At 39.0% G+C, this 19,962-nt stretch overlaps 2 protein-coding genes across 2 annotated transcripts; one reads left to right on the forward strand and one right to left on the reverse strand.

The window, feature by feature from the left end:
• The first annotated feature begins 737 nt into the window (after positions 1-737).
• On the forward strand, positions 738-6,557 carry LOC148338082 (uncharacterized). The gene is made up of 6 exons (XM_088295215.1): positions 738-1,861; positions 1,924-2,036; positions 3,512-3,908; positions 4,481-4,595; positions 4,677-4,843; positions 5,478-6,557. Exons 1-6 carry the CDS (start codon positions 1,232-1,234, stop codon positions 5,706-5,708), a joined length of 1,653 nt encoding a protein of 550 aa, XP_088151341.1. The 5' UTR covers positions 738-1,231; the 3' UTR covers positions 5,709-6,557.
• Positions 6,558-9,984: 3,427 nt separating this feature from the next.
• p2rx3a (purinergic receptor P2X, ligand-gated ion channel, 3a) lies at positions 9,985-15,320 on the reverse strand. The gene is made up of 12 exons (XM_088294137.1): positions 14,957-15,320; positions 14,094-14,229; positions 13,909-13,980; positions 12,889-12,958; positions 11,986-12,082; positions 11,825-11,902; positions 11,607-11,748; positions 11,173-11,309; positions 10,997-11,090; positions 10,711-10,776; positions 10,553-10,630; positions 9,985-10,470 (listed from the first exon to the last, which is right to left on the reverse strand). Exons 1-12 carry the CDS (start codon positions 15,079-15,081, stop codon positions 10,330-10,332), a joined length of 1,236 nt encoding a protein of 411 aa, XP_088150263.1. The 5' UTR covers positions 15,082-15,320; the 3' UTR covers positions 9,985-10,329.
• Positions 15,321-19,962: the final 4,642 nt, after the last annotated feature.

The following is a 19,962-nucleotide window of genomic DNA, read 5'->3' on the forward strand; positions in this document are numbered from 1 at the left end:
ACACAAACATGTCAAAAAGAGGCGTGTTTTATTCTACGCATGCGCATTTAAAAACGGCATGATGCCCGCATATCATTAAAATAACTTTCATTTAAAGCATAGACCATTTTGGATTATATTTATAATATCTATATCTATATATATATATATATATATATATATATATATATATATATATATATAGAGAGAGAGAGAGAGAGAGAGAGATAGATATACATCTATAAAATTTGAGCCATTTACTGAAAACGTACATGGAGAATGCAACCCCACCCCTCCAAATAAAATTAAATTAAAATAAAAAGTAAAACTCCTTTACTACTAAAAAAAATAATAAAAACATATTACTGTATGGACGTTTTTAAATAGAATATTTCTACTTCTTTTTTCTGTGGTAAATGGCAAACATAAGGTAGTAAAGTCTCCCAGCTAGTCACACCAAAGAAATACATTATAGGATGGCTCAACACTCAAAATCAATTCGGGGAAGAGGCTAATTATACTTTTGATTCCTTAAAGCAGTAGTGCCTTTAATTCGTAGTCCAATGTTGGCATTTTATTATTCAAATAAATAACTCATGAGGGAACTCGGCAGAAGATGCTACCAGATGCTCTCCCCACCACTACTCACGTGGAACCATGAATACAACTAGAAAGAAAATAAAGTGCAAGAGCTCGAGAGTTGCTGTCAGGGCACAATTATCTCACCTTACTGGTCTTTCTTGTCAGTCGGCTTCGGCGTTTCACCAAGCATCAGGAACATGTTGTGCACTGTCTCTCCACCCATCATTGCTGACATAAACAGCTACTTGACTGAAGTGGAGCCACTGGACGTTATAAAGAAACAAGGACAATTTGAACGAGAAGGAAAAGCAAAAAAGTGACGAATCTAGGGAAACTGGAGCTTGACTTGTCTGATATTTCTGCAGAAATTGCTGAGAATCAGGTGGAAATATGTCCAGGATTACATCAAGTTTGACAAGAAGCTCCCACGTGTGGAAATGTGGAATTAAACATTCTATCTGAAGAGGTCTTAACACGAGGAGAGAAGGTGAAGAAATCATGGGAACCAACTGGAACATGTCTAAAGTGGATAACAACCATTCAGAGATTCTTTTTATCAGCATTTATTCTGTTTTCAACCACCTTCATTAATGAACTGTGCAGATGTGTTTTATCCCATGTGCTCTATCTTAACTCTCTTGGACTTGAAGTCTTACAATTTTGTAATTCGATGTCTCAGTCGAGCAATCAACCAGACAGTCAGGCGTTACTGCAGTCCATGTTGGAGAGACTGAAACTCCAGCCTGGAAGAGAGCGGCATGCATACGAACATACGGCTGTGCCACTCCCCCCTATCCCCGTACGGGGGAAAGATGGAGAGGGATCAATCCAAAACCACAAGAAAGAAAACGATGATCTTACGAATGGTTATGTATTTGATGTTTCTGCAAAAACATTTGGGGTAGCGTCTGTGGACAACATAGGGCAACACCTTTCGGCAAAAGCTCTTCATTCCATAGAGAAAACTGATGCTGGTCTCCAACGGGATAACATATCTGGAAATAAAGACCCGGGCCAAGGGTTTAAAGGCAATGTCCATGACTGGTCATGGGGAAGCACTAATTTTACAGCGGACAATAAAGGAAATAAATCCTTACATGCTGAAAATGGAGGATTTTTTGGAGATTTGCCTAAATGGAGAGACATGCAAATGATCCCTCCTAAAGGCAGTCTGACCAAGAGAAAGCAACGATCATCTGATAGCAAAGGAAGGAGATGGACTCAGAAACTCAAGGAGAGATGGCTGGAGAGGCCCGGCAAAAAAGGAAAAGATGAGTCCAAGGAGGATGGGACAAGCACGGTGAGTTTTACAGAGTGAATTGATTTCCTCCCAGGAGACTAAAATCATCTTTGTGATGACAGAGTTCAGCACAAAGCACATCACATCAAGATGCCGAAAGGACCCTCCCATCGCTAGGCAGTGGTGAAAACGCTACTGCACAACCAGAAGACGACATGATTGACGGAATTTTCAGGTACTGTACTTGAATTGAACTAAAACTATTGCAGGAAGCTACAAAAGTCTGCCTGAGACTTTTTATTGGCACTGGACATTGTAAATGTTGAGGTTTTCCTTTACAATATTTACAAGAAAAAAAGCCTTTATTTTAGATTTCATCTAAACATTCCACTATGTTAGGAAAGGTAACAAGTGATGGCAAGAAAGTCTGTCTTTTTATTTTTTCAACCCTAACCTAAAAGCAAGTAATCCATCCATCAATCCATCCATCCATCATCCGAGTACCTTATCCTCACAAGAATTGCGGGTGTGCTGGACCCTACCTCAGCCTTCCTCTGAGCAGTAGACACGGTACACCTTGAACTGGTTGCCAGCCAATCGCAGGGCACACACACCTAGGGAGAATTTAGAGTGTTCCCTTAACCTTTCAGGGATGTTTTTGGAATGTGGGAGGAAACCGGAGTACCCGGAGAAAACCCACGTAGGCACCGGGAGAACATGCAAATGCTACAGAAGGCCGGAGACCTTATTCGAACCTATGACCTCTGCACAGCTGAGCAACTAATTTCTATGTCAAGCATGGTTGTCAGTGTCTGCTAATTATAAAAGTAACTTATTAAAGTAACTTGTAATCTAACTTAGTTACATTTAAAATCAAGTGATCATTAGAATAACTAAATTGATTTTTAAAGCAAATAATCACAGAAGTAACACAGCGGTGAATTTTTATTTTCTTATTTTATGTGAATACAAGGAAATTTGTTTCACAGATTGTACACAAGAATACAAATAACAATTATCAGTGGCCTGTATTCTGAAAATAGTTACTGCACATTATTTGGGGCCCATCATAATATGTACAAGACCTCTCAGTATGACACAGAGCAGTTCTACACCACGGCAGACTTCACAACAACCACACTAATAATTATGTTAATTACTACCTTTGCGGGCATTACAGTGGCTTTAGTGGTTAGCAAATCTACTTCACATTCGAGAGTTTCTCAGCTATGGCCCTCCTGTGAGTAGTTAACATTTTTTCTCCATGCTTGCGTGGGATTTCCTTGGATATTTGAGTATTCTGGCATTCCGACTTCCTCCCACGTTCCAAAAATGTGCACGTTTGATTAACGACTGAACACTTAAAAGTGTCCATTGGTGTGAATGCGAGTGTGAATGGTGGATTGTCGATATGTGCCCTGCAATTGAGTCAGCTCAGATGGGCGCCAGCTCACCAGTGACCCTAATGAGGACAAGCAGTATAGAAAGCAGGTGCAATGAACTAGGCCTGAGAATCAAATAACCAGAATGAATGACAACCATCAATGGCATAAAGTACTTAGAAGAGCACTACAATGTAATGTCAACTGAGGGAAATGTTGTATTTGCTTCGATTTGAATGTTTAGAATGACCAGGCTTATCATTTAAGACTCTTCAACTGTGTGGAAAACATCCATTGTTATATTTTTGTTGATTTCCTTTTCTTTCAGATCAAGCGATGACTTTCAGTTTGACTTCAGCTCAGTCAGCTTGCTGGAGGAGATAGTCTCAGGCCAAGAGTGGGCCAAGTTCCTGAACAATACCTCGTCAGTCCCGTCGACACCAGAGAAGACACTTAGCAGCCTGGATGTCGCACCGAAACCAAATCATAATGGCCCACCCACTTTTGTGTCAGGAGGTTGGAAGAGGCAGTGGAGCTTCAGGGGTAGCGAGTCATTGCCAGTTTGTAAATTTCTTGTCAGTGCAAACTTTCCAGAAGCATCTACACAGAACAGCACAGCACACAGAGAAGCTGATCAATCAGAGCCAATGGAACAAGGTCAAAGTCAATCACATGCGCAATTCAAGCAGAGTGGACTCACACAACCGAGAACATCTGATGTGGAGGTTAGATACCACTTCATTGTTCATACAATACAACTCTATTTATATAGCGCATTTCACAACAGCTGGACCGGTAACAAAGCGCTTTCCATATGGTGTAATATAATTAGCGTGTAATTAAATAAATTAAAACACATATACAATAGTTACCAGAAGAACAGCAGAACAGTGACAGTCTCACGTTGAGTCGAAAGCTAAAGAATACAAATGTGTTTTCAAACGGGTTTTAAAAGTGGACAGTGAGGGGGCTTGCTTAACATTTAATGAGAGGTTAAAGGCACAGCCAAACAAGAATGAATGACGTTAATATATATTAACACATATAAACACTTTGCGACATTTATTGGCATGTACTTTACATTGCAACCTTCTTCCATCTAATGGACAAGCATTTATTTGTTCTGTCTGTCACTAAACACTACTGGCAAACATAGATGAATAAAAATATCCTCTGTAGTAGATAAGTAGTAATTTTCAAATAAATGAAATGAAATCAGATAATTTCTCACCACACAGCATGCTAATGTGAGGTGGCGCAAGAACAATACTTTGCATCCTAATTTCTCATCTTGCAGCGTGCAGACATTCTGGATGATTCACCGCCGACCAGCAGAGTCAACAGGAAGCGGCAGCATCACTCAGCTGAGACGTCTCAAATGGACTGGAGAGGAGAGAGCCAAAAAGGACAAGGTCAGACCTCGAAGGTTATCTAAAACAATAATACAGGTTAAAGGATATGATGGACGTACGTAATTCTTTCTTTGGTTTCAGACAAACACTCAAACAGAAAAGAGATGGACAACGCAGGGCTCTTCGGCCAGAATGGATCTTCAGCACCTTCTGTCCCCTCCCATTTTTCTCCTTATGGTTCTGCACCCCGAGGTGTCCTCAGACACGCCACATCCCAGAATTCCGAGTCCTCATGGAGAAGCAAAAGGGTAAGTGTCATTCTGAGCTGGAGTACCCCATGCCAAGCCTCATAGCCGATAATGCCACTTCCGGTGCCAGGTGTCACACAACTCAGAGGAGTGGATTTCAGATTTTGAGTTTGTGATTATTAAAATAGCATGCTCAAAGCAAGCAAGTTATTTTCCACGCTGATGATCACTTAAAGGAAACAAGAACATCCATAACTTCTCATTTTTGGACATGCAGTCTGACTGCTTTGAGCAGAGCTCTTGGTCTTTGATTTTAGTTCTCTTGAAAACAAAATATCAGCAGAATTTCAATGAAGATGTCATAAAACCCAAATAACTGCTAAAAGTTCATCCTACATCTTTGTAGACCAGTGTTTAATCACAGTTTTATTTTCCTAAGAGATCACAATCGCACATGAGCGTACAATCACCAAATATGTAATTACTGACACTGTTAAAAAGATAATGACGTCCATGGTGAAGGGTTTGGCTGCCCTGCTTGTGTGGAGGTATTTACAGTATTACGTACTGTAGCGCCAAGCCTTATTCAGGTCTGCCTTAATTGTGTTACTCTTATGTACAGTATGTGACAGAATGCACTGACAAATAAGTGAATTATCCTTTCTTAAACCGGACACCTCTTTCTTTACTTCAGAGACGAGTGGAGCCCAACCGGCGGGTTCATTTTGCAGAGACGGTTCAAGAGATACCACCGGTTGAAGTGGATCTGGATCCTTGGGACTCGGAGGAGGAATATGGGACAGAATTGGCCACTGGATCTGAGGAAGAGGAGGAGGAGGAGCTCGAGGTGCCGGCACACCGACCTGCTCTTCCTGCGTGGATACGAGCCCTGAAGAAAAAGAACACTGGCAGGAAGCACAGATAGTCATTATGCCAGTGAAACACATCTTTTACTCACTTATTCACAGCTCACTTTAACATACTTATCTATGCGATCAAATACAATTCATTTATCAAAATTGTGCCTTTAAGAGGATAATAATGCACAATTTTGATAGACAAAAAGATAGTAGCTGAATAATGCATATTATTAAATATTCTTTTATGGTGGTGTAGAATTGCTCTGTATCATATTGAGTTGTTTGTAGTACAGTACTGTATTTCGGTTACCTCATGTAGTTACTAAAGTGTTACATTAGTGAATTTTCATTGTGGATGAATCAAGTGTTTATCCATTGATGGATCTATCTATCTATCTATCTATCTATCTGTCTATCTATCTATCTATCTATCTGTCTGTCTATCTATCTATCTATCTATCTATCTATCTATCTATCAATCTATCTATCTATCTATCTATCTATCTATCTATCTATCTATCTATCTATCTATCTATCTATCTATCTATCTATCTATCTATCTGTCTATCTATCTATCTGTCTGTCTGTCTGTCTGTCTGTCTGTCTGTCTAATGTTGCGCAATTCTACACCACTGAAAACTAGACTGGCCTTAATAAACACTGTACATATAATGACCACTGAATTTATATTTTGGTTTCTAAATACAGTGTAAATACATTTGAAGATAATTTCTGAAAACATTTGCGAAGACTGAGAACTATGTGTTACTGAACTTTATCGAGATATATCATTAAACCGTTCATTAAACCATTTCAGTTTTCAAGATTTTCGGGTGAAGCGTTGTGACACAATTTGGAATTTTTTACATGTTTTTTTATAATCATTAAAATTTGGTATAGGTGTTAATAACGCACTTCTCCTTGTCGTCTCAAATTTTGAATATCTTTACTTTTCACTTTTCACCAGTTACACCTTTCTATCAGTGTCATTCAAAATTGAACAATATCTTTAAGATGGATTATTGTGAAAGTGGTCATGATGTTGTGATTGGTCCATTTATAAAACACACTCTCGTCACTTAATTAAGTACACTTCGCACAATCTCACAATGCAGTGTCATGTTCTTTCTGAAGGTAATGTATGGTTTAGATTGATAGGACAAGTATTAAGTAACAGTTTGAAGTGTTGTAGAATTACGCCACATCATACTTAGAGACATTAGTAATACTTAGTAACACAGGTGGGGCCAATCCAAACCTTAATCATCCGTCTTGTAATGGATCACATCAGGTAGGTGTAGCAAATGAAGTGGCCAGTTAGTGTATGCGATTTGATTTGCCTCACAATACTGGTAAAACTATTACTGGCCTTAATGGTATTGTTCTCCAGGAAATGTCACTTATTTCGAAACTTACCTTACCTATAAGCAACAGCATGTAGCGTTATTCTGAAATCTCAAAACTCAAGTATCCTTAATCATTTATATACAAAGACATCTTATTCCACTTGAACTTGTTTGCTATATCAGTGTTTACTTTGGCTAAGGAATCAAGTTCAAGCTCCAATCAGCTTTGAAAGTGTCATAGCATTATGGGAGTAGCCGCGTATGTTAAGAGGTGTTAGATGAGATTCCTAATCGAGATGATGAAGAATTGTTTCTCATAATTGTGTTTCCTTCCATCTTTCTTTCCTCGTTTCTTTCATTCTTTCTTTTTCAAAAGTATTTTAAACTCAGATGTTTAGTTTATTAGTCTTACCTTTCAAAACATTTTCAATGTGATTATTGGATTACGTAATTGAAACATTTTAAACATTTAAGACCACGTTTATTCTTTTTTTTTTTAGCTCCAAGAAATGAAACTGAAGCAACATTGTCACCTACGGGTTAGCACGTTTGGCTCACGGTTGAGCGATTGTAGGTTTAAATCACAGCTCAGGCCTTCCTGTTTGGCCTCCGGCTTCCTTCCACATTGCAATAACATGCAAGGTAGATTAACTGAAGACCTTAAAATAGTCTCTGTATGCAAATGTGAGCAATGGTTGCAAAGTTTTATGTGTCCTGTGATTACCTCGCAACCAGTTCAGGGTGTGCCCCACTTCTTCCTCAAAGTCGGCGTGCACTGGCTCCAGCTCACCGGCAGCCATAATGAGGAAAATAGACGGATGAGTAGCAGCAAGCAGCATGCACAGTCACGAGTGAAGCCGCTTATTTTCTAAACACTTCAAAGTAAAGTTATTCACATGTTCGACATGCTGATGGGAAAAGAGGCCGGCTTTTATGTCTCGACCCGTTTCAGTTGAATCATGATGTCTGTCAGTCACGGCCAAAGGGTGGAACTGATAATTGGAGCCACACCTCATGATGCAATGAAGAACTCCTAACCCTTTTTTAACACCTGCCTTCCTGCTATATTTGGCCAATTATTAAATTATTAGATTAAATTAGATTAGATTAGTTTAGTCCACAGTGTGCATAGTTTCATCAGAAATAGTGGATAGAGGAGAGGAAAAATGAAAATAGACAGCTAACAAGATGTCGGTATTGTATATTATCATCACATTAACATTTCATTATTTGTTGGGAGAAATCCTATTGGATTAATATTGCATTTGTGGATTTTTAAAAAAAAATTTTATCTGAGGGGGCGGCCAGTTTATCATTTTCTGTCGCCTGAAAATGACCAAACACGGCTCACCTGTTTTTCTGGGTTTGGTCATGTGATGTCTGCAAACTGAGCTCTTCGGCACTGTGGTGACAATTTCAGTCAACAGCAAGAGGTGAAATGGCCGCCCGCCGAGAGGGATAAAAACAGGTAGATTTTGCTGCTTAATTGATATTCCTCAAACGCAATGCCACTCAGAATGCAGTCAAAAAGAAGACCCCCCCCCCTCAAAAAAAAAAAAGCATTGGCAAATGTGTCCTGCTGGTATATTGCGTGGTAGGTTACTTGACCATTTTTTTTCCCAGCAGGTCATGAAGGAAACATCACTCCTTAAACTAGCCAAAGAACACCGGCAGACATAAGATTAATGGGTCTTTGCTGACATGCTCACATTTACAATTTGTCTGTACGCCACCTAAGTTCCATTACCTTACAATTACAAGCTGTGGTATCCATTTTCATACGATACAAAAATATAGCTCCAAGTCCTTTAAAATGTGACGACCATTGACAATCCAAGCTACCTCCAGTTAGGGAACAATTCAGCAATTCTGCATTCAGGCCTTTCCGCTTCAGATAGGGACCATGAGAAAGCAGTCAGTGAGTTTGAGTAGTTCATAGCACTGCCATTTCCATCACATGCTTGATATTGATTGCTCTAATCAAATTAGTGCATCAAACCTTGTGGCTAACTGCTGTCAATTCGTCTGAGACTTCCCTTCACACTCACGAGGCTGGCTAAATCCCACTCAGAACCATAAAGAGCCTCTCAGCTGATCTAATAGCCACTTGGTGATAGGAGGAGGGCTCCATTTCAACGTTTGGTGTGTGTTCATACCAGACAATTATGTTAGTATCTGAAATGAAATCACGAATGTGCGAAATAAACAGGAATTCTATCCGCGCTAATGTGATTTTGCGCCGAACAAAATAGGAAGCACAAATTAGTACATTAGGGCTCAGCTGACCACGAGTGACTAGAAATCGACTAATAATGGTCCATTTGGAAATCTCAAGCGAGACGCATGTATATCCTGATGGTGCCACGCACACACACACACACACACACAAAAGAACAGTCTTAAGGAGTGCAAGGAAGTCATTCTGTGAAAACAGTATCAGTCACAATGCATACACAATAAAGATGAGGACAAAGACATAATATTTATTTTGTGCCAAGGGAGAGGAATTCCTACAAGTATGTGTGATACATTTCTTCTTGTTATGGCTCATGTAAGCGAAGCAAAAGAAGACAACTGTAATATCATTGAGTTGCGTAGGTTCATCGTTAACTGTAGTAACAAGCCTATAAAGCTATGAAATTATGGCTTTAATTATTTATTAATGCTTCCCTTCTGAGTTTCAATAATTAACACAGTTCCAACAAAGTTCTAACCAAAAGGGAAAAAGTTAGAGAAGTGTGCCTTTCGACTGTTACACTTTGTTTTATTGAAATAAGTGTGTCTTTTTTATTTTTTTTAGTTTTCTGTGCTGTATAATTTCAAAATGGCAAACCCCTGAGAAGGATGAAAACAGGTTGATTAATCTGCTTAATTCTTAGACCACAAACACAATATTAATTAGAATATGGTGTGCAAACTAGTAAGGGCTCAAAGAACATATTATTGCAAATATTTTTCTTTACTTGAGTTCTCTTATGTAGAATAGCTTATAGTTTAGTTTGCGGCAGTTTCCAAGAAGCTTTCCCAACAGTGATTTTGAGGGGCGCATTTAGTAGAGTTTTTGTTTTAGAATTGTGGTGTGTTTGATTTTGTTCGTCTGCTTCTATCTTGTTAATCGATGATTCCAAATGTTATTTATGAATTCATGTTTCCGCTCTGAGTTTCATTAATAGACACAGCTCTAGCAAAGCTCCAACCAAAGGGCAAAATCCTGCGGGCGTCGCTCTTGAATGTGTACTTCTTGATTTGCTTATCATAAATACTCCTTGATGTTGCTCTGCAGTGCAGTCCGTCTTTACACCAAAACAAAAACTGCAGGTTCCATTCGATCAACCATGTGTCACATAGGCTGGTCAGCAGCAGCTAGCGAATGGGCTCCAGAGTCGCAGGAGCGCTTCATAACTTCTTTGATGGACATCTGGCTGATGGGGCTCGGAGCTCGCGAAGCTTCTATCTGAGCCTCTATCTGCTCCTCTGACACCTAAAGAGATTTTTTTTTTTTTTTTTTTTTACAAAACGATGGTTGATCGCAGGATATTGTAAATTGAAGAAAATGCTTTTACCTCTTCAAATTTCTTAGCTTTGTATTGCGCCGCTCCTTTTAGGAAGTTCAGGAGGATGAGGTCACAAAGAACTGTACCCTACCATACACAAGAAAAAATAAAATAATATGATGGCAACAATGCATGAAAATATTACTTTTCATGATTTGGAAACTCACGAGTCCAATGGAAGTGAAGGCAGCAACCAGGTTGATTAATGTTGGGATCATGTCAAACTTTCCCGCCTAAAACAAGAAAATAAACTTTTTTAGTATCTACTGTAAATGTGTTAATGTGATTTCATTTGTATTCTAATTTCCTACTAATTTATATAAAATAATAAAATTTTATCCATGGGAGTATAAAAATACACTTGCATACTTAAACAGTTCCGGTTCACAGTCCTACTTCAAACCATGGTGATCAAATGTGGGTTAAAACAAGAAATTCCGCTCTTCAACTCACTTTGCCAGTGACCATGACATCAAAGCGAATGGCGAAAGCTTTGTGCAGCGTCCGAAATTCAGTACCATTCGGCATCTTAAAGTATTTGGCAAACCTACGTAAAGTGAAAGCCGGCATGAGGCAGAAAAGGGAATGAAAGCGAGCGAGATGACGGCGCGAGAGAACGAGCAACCAACCTAAAGTTGAACCCCTTGGAGACAGCGTTCTTGGCAAAAGGAGCATCCAGGCGGCTAAACGAGTACTTGGGTACACAATACTCAATGTCCCAGTCGAGATTACACTTCCACTCAATGTTTATTCCGATTTCACCACCCTGGAAAAAAGAAATCAGAGATACTGAAAAATACTGAGGATCTGTAAGGAATTGCAAGAGAAACTGAAAACAACTTAACAGAAATACTGAAGGCAGGTGTGTCTCAATAAATTATGAAAAATAATTCTCAGACGACAAATTGCTACAAGCTCACGGAGTGCATGCAAACTCCACACAGGAAGGCCGGAACCTCGATTCAAACCCCCGATCTTAGAACTGTGAAGTAGATGAGCTAACCACATTTACACGTTCCAGCGTTTGAGCACAGAAAGATCTAAAGAAGAATCTAAAGAAAACCTTTTGAGCCAGGCCCGTCACGTTCTGTCCAGTGTATTTCAGTACATCGCCCACAGCGAAGATGGGGCAGAACGGGTTGGTTTCGGGGTCGTATTTACACTTCTTTATTTCCTCGGACGTCATGTTGGATGGAAAGTTTCCTCTGCGGGAGAAATATGCAAATTAGTTGGCGATGCAACAAAGCCGCAAAGTGTGCGACGAGTGTGCGTGTGACCTACCTGGTGATGTTGAAGAGAGGGAAGCGGATACTGTTCTTGATGAAGATCGTAAAGTGTTCCACGTCGAACATTGGTTCACTGCAGGAGCAGGCGGACAGAAGGCGTGTGAGAATGCAGCGGAGCGTCATTTCGACTATCAGCATTTGAGGGACATGTCTCACATCTCGATCCTGTCGTTCTCGACCGGACACCATCCCTCCACCTCACACTGACCTTTGAACTTGTCGGCGTCGTGGAGACAAAAACCAGTAATCCTCCCTTGGTGGATCAAAGGGAGTGACAACAGCTATTGTTTTAGTCACATTCAATTCTTCCAGTCAACATGAATCAAAATCCTGACGTTGAGACCGTAGCTCGCAAATAACGTGGCTGAAAAGTCATAGTGTATCATGACATCAACCGTCATGGTTTCATCAAATAAAATGCATGCATACCGTGCACCAATTTTGCACACTCACTCATAAAAAAAAAAAAAAAAAAAAAACACCATTTGGAATCGTGAATAAGATTTTCCTTTTTCAAAATGATTTGTATGAATAAGCCATTGATCGAGCATTGTTTTTTTGCAAAATGGTGTTGCTGCCAGTGAGATGGTACACAACAGCAACATGACAAAGAACATGGCATTATCGAGTACTTGTTCCTGCTCCATTATGAATGTGATGGGCATTGTTCTGGATATCTGCAAATTTTATTTCATACCCTGACTGTGGATGGTATGATAAGAATGACGCACACACAGCCACATCTGGCGAGCACTCACTAAGCTGGCCAGACGATTGAAAAATGTTTTCCTTCATCCCTGGCAATGATGAATGGCCATATTTGAGAATAAAGCGTAAAACTGCAAAAAAAAAAAAAATCCCCTTTCAAATATTAATGGAAAAGATTTTATGGTTGCAAGATTTTGAGCTTGTTCCAATCTAATTAATTCTACTTCACAAATTTCCGATATGAAAATTGTCTGGGAATTTTTTAAACCAACCAGCATCACAGAATGGATCGAAAATTGACGTAGGGGGTTTTGCCGTTATCAATCCCTCAAGAAGAAAAGGTTCTTTTACCGTTTGTAAGGATGGAATCAATATGCTCCTCGCAGTCCTCGTCTGTTTCACAGCTATACCTCCTCCCATTCTGAAACATGCAAAGACACGCGTTGTGGTCATTTTTAAATCACTTCACACAAAACTCATTTTCACATGGTAAAAGCGAGCACATTTATTTGACATAAATAGCACATGACAAATGCATCATAGCCACATTAAATACCAACCCACCGGTTGAAAATCATTGCTTTCATTGATGCGAGTGTTTGCCACAACCAAATCCCTTAAATGTTACCCTGATCAACAGCAAATTTCAGTCAGACGTTGCTTTATGTACCCCTTAAAGTATTTTTGCCGCTGAATTAACAAAAACATTTCTTTACATTTTTGTAGTGAATCAGGTTTGAAATATTTTCGATTGACTAAGAAAAGCTTGTGCAATGGATTTTTTCATACATTGGAATTGTAGCTATGACGTTTCTGAAGATTATACTTATTTCACAACCCAACCCTTCATTCGTTATTATTATTATTATTATTATTATTATTATTATTATTCATCCATCAATTATTATTAAAACTTGATTTGCTCAAGTCAAAAAAAGAAGAGATACGTTCAGAATCAGTGCAAACAAATCTCGAAAAAGGGTTGTAACAATTTGGTGACCAGTGTTATTATTGCCAACTCAGCCATATTTTACTAAGCAGCTAAAACAGAGATGTTTGTATGCTTGCTTGATCCTATGTGGGACAATATTCCGTTTCCATCTCTACGATTGTCATCAGAATCCTTCTGTGGCGGTATTGTAAAAAAAATTGACAAAAAGAACATTTTGACTTTAGAGGTTCCGCTAAAAATGTGTTGACCAGTGTAATTATCCAAATTAGCTATAGAGACTCGTGAGACAAAAACTGAAGAAAAATGCAGCCAGTGGACAGAATAAAAAAGTGGGCTCATAGGGCATCTTTGAGCTCCTAAAGACTATCATGAGTAAAACATTTAATACACGACAAGGTGAAACCAAATTGTTGCCTCACCTCTCCACATTTCCCTTGGAACTGATTCTCAGTGATGATGAGTTTAGTCATGATGCAGAACACAGCTGCACCCTGCAATACACGCGCACAACTTTAGGTGCAGTTGCGGCAATTCAATGAGAATACTTTAAGCTGCATCGAACATTTTGCCTTTCCAAATGTTGCGTGTTGGGTGCTGTTCGTACCTGTTGGGGGAAGACGTAGTCGGCCACATCCATGAGACGGTTTTGATGATAGCCGAAGCCCTTCACTTTAGTCATGACGGATGACTCTATGCCGGTGTCGGACACCTGGTAGGCTTTCTCGTGGAGGAAGACCCAACTGCACGGAACGTTTTGTTCAATGTTAAAACACACCAAACTACATCATTGAAGAAGCACACTCTATTTTCTAGAGCCCATGTACACTGGTCAATAGGTTTGCAGGAAAGTTGGAGCATTTTGGTGTAATTTTATTGAATTTTAAAAAAAAATATTTTTATATTTTTGATTGTTTAAACAATTTTATTTCCTCCATGCATTTGAATGGCCAGCCAGGGCCCAGTCCCAATTAGTGAAAACTGGCGATCAAATGACAAACGGTTATTAGCAATCACACCTACGTAAGCCGAGCAGATGCACATAAACTGGAAGAAAATGGTGTGGGCGCTTCCTGTTAAATTTCCTCTTCATCATTTTTTTAAATGACTGAGGCAATTATGCCATATTACTGTGTAATAAAATAATATTTTGCCTCTCTCATGTATAGTAACACTTTTAAGTACGATGTAGTGCTCCGCACATTGTTAAATTAATGAATCTCCAATTTTTTTAACATTAACGAATGCTAATATCAACAAAAAGACAACAAATTTGAACAGATTTTTTTTCTTCAATTGTCCATGTCTACTTTTTGTCAACACTACCAGCAACTTTATCATAACCTACACAAACGCTGTTGTCACAATATTCCCCGTTTGCTCTTTTATCACGATAAGATGTTATTTTTAACCATGAATAGAACATTTTCAGTAAACTTGCTGGGTAACAGCACACCTGCAATCACTCACCCTACAAAATAAGAGATGATGAAGACTTGCACGATCCTGTTGATGATGCCCACCGACCAGCTCTTGACCACCACGGATTTGGTGGTCTCGTAGGTGAAGAAGTCCGTGACCCAGCCCCACACCATTGTGGTCAAGCTGGAAACCAGCACTCACTTCTCACTGGAGGATTTCTATGAAATAGCTGAGGAAGCTGGCTTGCTACAAGGGGACTTCTCGTTAAAGACTGACCCGGGCTCAGCTGAGATTTATTGATGATGTGGCTGATGGTTGTCCTTCTTCTTCTGCCACTCCATTGCTGGACCTCCCCTTCCTCTGTGCAAATGAGGGGAAGAAAGTGTCCCTCCCTCTTTGTCCTCATTCTCATTTTCCATTCACCACAAACCTCCAGTGCTAGTGTGTGCATTAGCACAGCAAACAACAGATATTCTTATATATATATATATATATATATATACATATATATATATATACATATATATATATATATTAGTGGTGTCAAGTGATAATTTTTTTAAACTAATTAATCACAAAATAATTCCATGATTAATCACGATTAATCACATTTTTCAACTACTATTTTTTGCAAAGCTTGTAACAGATATTTACTTGAATAATATCTTGGAATTAATGCAAAATCACCAAACATGAAGTATACATTTAATTCAAAGACTGTTCTAATAGCTTTCTTTGATTCTTGAATACGATCTAAATGGAGACATCTTTACAGGCATTTTTCTTCAAATCATTTCTCAAAACTGCCCACAAGCGTCACACTCGAGCAGTGTTGGTTTGCAAGGCCCAGTGGTAACTTGAACGCAGTGTTTTGTTTTTGTTCTGGGACGTGCTAACGATGTACAGCTAATATGGCACAATATTTGCAAAGTATGCAAATGATTTTTGAAGTAAATCAAACTGAGTTAACTGAGTTAAAATATTTAACTGAGTTGAAAAAATTTGGATTAATCACCTGAGTTAACGCTTTAATTTTGACAGCCCTAATATATAATATATAGTACTGTATTGTTACGCACATTTCTAGCTTATTGAAAAGGATGTACATTAAAAATATAACATCTCTCAATTTAGCGGTGCTGGAAATCAATAGAGCACCTCTAAAAATGGGCTACAAATGCCCATATGTTATAATACAGAATGAAATACAAAATCCATTCGCTTGTCCGGAATCTTTCTTTTGTAGTTCCATTTCCAGAATCTCTTAAATTTGCAGTTTTCAAGCCCCTCCTAAAGAAAAGCGACTAGATCAAGTCTGAGTGAAATAATTATACGCCAATCTCCTATCTTCCATTTGTTGGGGAAATTATTGCAAAGGCAATTTGAACTCAGCTGAACAACTTGCTCGATATAATCTGCCTCTGGGATGGATTTCGGTCAGGCTTCAGACAACACCACAGTACTGAGACTGTACTGATAAAAGGAATGAATGACATTCGGGTAAATACGGTTTTAAACACAAGTTCTGGTGCTGCTTGATCTCAATGCAGCCTTTGACACTGTTCATCACCAAATTCTTCTTGACAGAAAAAAAAGGGTGGGACTTTCAGGCACAGATCTCAGATGGTTCCGATCATATGTTGAAGGCAGGTTTTTTTTTTTCCATTGGTAGTATTTCTTCTAAGTGGGTCTCCATGACATACGGAGACCCTCAGGGTTTGATTCTTGGACCCCTTTCATTGAACCCGCACCTGCTTCCATCGGATCAGGTCATTCACACTCGCTCTGTCGCCTCGTGACTATGGTCCCTTCAATTCAGTTTGTCGGTGCTCATAGCAAATTAACTGCTGGATGCAATCAAATTTCCTTCAGTTAAATAAGGGAAAGATTGAAGTTGGCGGGCATTGACCAGCTTGATTATAGAGGTACAAAAACAAAAATTTAAGTTAGAAATCTCTGTGTTATAACTGACTGACTTGAAGTCACATTCAGGCCATAACCGAATCAGCTTTCAATCATCTCCAACAAATAGGCAAGTTTAGAGATTTCATGTCCACAGAGAAGACCTAGAGAAACACATTCCTGCCTTTGTCTCTGTAAGGACGGACTACTTTTGTCTGGGCTTCCGAAAAAGACTCTTATTCAGAATGCTGATAACAGTTTTGACTGGAACTAGAAAAAGCAGGTTTGTCAATCGTGTTGTAAATCCCGACACTGGCTACCTACAGAGTTGATTTTAAAATGATTCTGTTAGTTTAGTACATTAGCTGGGATGGCACCAAAACACATGTCTGAGCTCCTTAAAGTATATCAACTTCGCAGTGCACTGAGATCCCTTCAAATTGGTAATTGGTAGAATCTCATGTCAAAAGTGACCAAGCAGCTGCTTTTCGCCATTATACTTCACACAAATGGAACCAGCTTCCTGATTGTCTTCAATTTGCCCCAATTCTTGCCATTTTTAAGTCCCTGTTGAAAATTTGTTTTCCTGGGCTTTTTTTGTTTCGGTTGCAGTGTAACGGTCGCAGTTCTTTTACTTAGGTTCTTCATTTGCTGTTTCCTTAGTTTTATTTATGATTTTAATCATTATTTAATTTATGGGGTATTTTTTTTCAGATTTTAATAATTGTTTTAGACGCTGTTCATTGTCCTTTGTGAAGCCCTTTGAATTCCCTCTGTCTATGAAAGGTGCGACAGAAATAAATGTGCCTTGCCATTGTCATTTTGTCGAAAGGAACATTATCATTCAGTGACCTTAATATTTAGAAATGTTCCTAAAAGTAGAAAAACATAAAACCTACTTAAATGGATCATGATGACAAAAACAAACACTTAAATTGTCATCATTAAACATCACTCACAGCATATCAAGTAGAGTACAGTAATGTACAAGTCCAAATAAAATAAATTGGATTCAAAGTGTGCAGGCCCCACCAAGGCCTCATCCTAAATGCATCGTAATGCATTACAAAGTGTATTATAATTGATAATAACAGCGACATACGATACAACCACTTCTCATGCACCAGCAGCATCAATGCTTGAGATAATGCAGTGACGCAATGACAGTAAAAGTCCTGCATGTGTATGTGTGTGTTCACTCGGACTGTGTCATTTCTTAAGTGGATCCATTATGTTTGCGGTCAGTTCATTGTAATGCGATCCATGACCAAACACATGCTTATTGGAGGGGTGGCCGAGATCCCAAAGGAAGAAGACGATTAGACTTCCTGTTATAGACCCTTTGAAACCGATTACATTGATGCAAATAGGACGCACATTTGTTTTTAGCCCATATGCAAATGAAGGTGATATGTTTCCCTTTGTAATGAGGCAAGCCTTGTCCTCATGCGAGTTCCGACCACGTATGAGCACATGCACACGTTGCTCATATGGAAAGACGCACTGTGGTCTGAACATCAGTGTGCGACATTCGACGTGTACAGTCAAGACTGTAAGGAGAATTTGGACCAATTTTGAATTGTGAAATGAAATCACTTCATTCGGAATGGGTGGATTTTCTTCAGTTTTGTAAGTTTTTGCAGTTGTCCTTTCACTGGGCCATGATAAAATCTCCCAAACGTATCAGGAAAATGTGTTATGGTCTGATGTAACAAAGGTTGAACTTTTTGGCCATAATTCCAAAATATATATTTGGTCGAAACACAAATTCACAGCAAGACTCCATCAATATGTTTAGGTTGAACTGAGGATTTGGCGAAGGTGGAAGGAATAAGAAACACTTTGAAACAGCCAGTCTGAGCACAAAGGATTCTGCTAGAAAGCAAGACTATCAAGAAAAGCCAACAAGAACATCTTAGATTTGTTTTAAATATATTACAGGTCACTTAAGATAGTGGCCGGTCTTTGTTGACACAACATGAGTTTAAATGTCACAGCCAAATTACCGTTATGAGGGTGCACTGCCTTGTTTAGAAGTGCAAAGATTAATTGATGAATCAACAATAAATCAATTATCAAACTAATTGAAAACTATTTTTGATGCTGGTCATTCGGATATCCTTTTTTTATTTAAAATTGTCCAAATCCTCAGAATTTCGGCTTTTCTCCGTTTTCTTTAGTCCTTCATGAAAGCAGACTGATAGTGTGACCACCATAAAAATTGCATGAACTTAAGTAGAAAACAATCAACATTTTTTACTCAATTCTGACATTGCACAGAACTTATAAGTATCTGAATCATAATGAAATTTTGTTTTGCGCAATTTGCAAGTTTGTCCTGTATTTCAATAAAGGTTTTAAGTGTTATAAATCTTGGTTTCATTCATTATATCACTGCAATCTGGCATTTGAACAAGGGTGGGTAGACTTCTTTTCGATCTACTGTATGAACCTTGACTCAAATGTTTGAAAATACTGCACAAATCAGCCCACTCTTACTTCTCCCATGTAATGCTGATTTCATTCAATGATTCTTCACATTATGATTCATTTCTTTTTTTTTCTGAAACGAGCCATAAAAGTAGAGAACAACATAAGTGACAATGTGATTATGTGACAACATGCAGTCAAACTGATAATGAAGAGGAGGAGGCCGACAGGAAGAGCAACTCATCACGGAAATGGAGTCAGAGTGGTGGCAGGCCAACCACACACGAGGGGGGGAGTGTCCGCATCTTAGAAACCAATCTCTTGAACCTCGAATTATGCTGCCTTTTAACAAACCTCCGTGTACTTAGGCATCATCAGCCTCCCGTTTAAAACCAAACCTCTACACCACCGCCAGTGTCACCGGCCAACTTCCCGCCGTTAGAGCACACTCGCAAACCGCCTGACTGGTTAATTTGGCCTGATGCAAGACGCCATAGTGCAAAGGAATCCCGCGGGATTTTTCCAAAGGGGAGGAACTACAGCAAGAGTTTCTTTTGTAATGGAGGAAAGAAAGGACATCTCAAGATGTCAATTACCCGGGAGCACCATTTAATGTGGTATACCGTTTAAGAGCTGCTTTCGGTAAAAGTGAAGCTCAGGAGGGAGGGTGGGAATCTCAAATGTGGCAGAACAGCCCAAATGGGCTTGTGTTAACTTTGACA

Source organism: Idiotropiscis lumnitzeri, chromosome 4 (assembly GCF_059441095.1).
Source record: "Idiotropiscis lumnitzeri isolate Australia: NSW breed Sydney's pygmy pipehorse chromosome 4, RoL_Ilum_1.0, whole genome shotgun sequence".
Classification (NCBI taxonomy): Eukaryota; Metazoa; Chordata; class Actinopteri; order Syngnathiformes; family Syngnathidae; genus Idiotropiscis; species Idiotropiscis lumnitzeri.

Bases quoted from the DNA above. Each gene is read 5' to 3' on its own strand.
- p2rx3a (XM_088294137.1), bottom strand. From the start codon at position 15,081: ATGGTGTGGGGCTGGGTCACGGACTTCTTCACCTACGAGACCACCAAA. The intron at 11,749-11,824 runs GTAGGTCACACG...TTTCTCCCGCAG, and splicing joins CCTCTCTTCAACATCACCAG to AGGAAACTTTCCATCCAACA. The intron at 11,310-11,606 runs GTTTTCTTTAGA...TCTTTTTTCCAG, and splicing joins TGACGGGCCTGGCTCAAAAG to GGTGGTGAAATCGGAATAAA.
- LOC148338082 (XM_088295215.1), top strand. From the start codon at position 1,232: ATGTCTCAGTCGAGCAATCAACCAGACAGTCAGGCGTTACTGCAGTCC. The intron at 2,037-3,511 runs GTACTGTACTTG...CTTTTCTTTCAG, and splicing joins ATGATTGACGGAATTTTCAG to ATCAAGCGATGACTTTCAGT. The intron at 4,596-4,676 runs GTCAGACCTCGA...CTTTGGTTTCAG, and splicing joins AGAGAGCCAAAAAGGACAAG to ACAAACACTCAAACAGAAAA.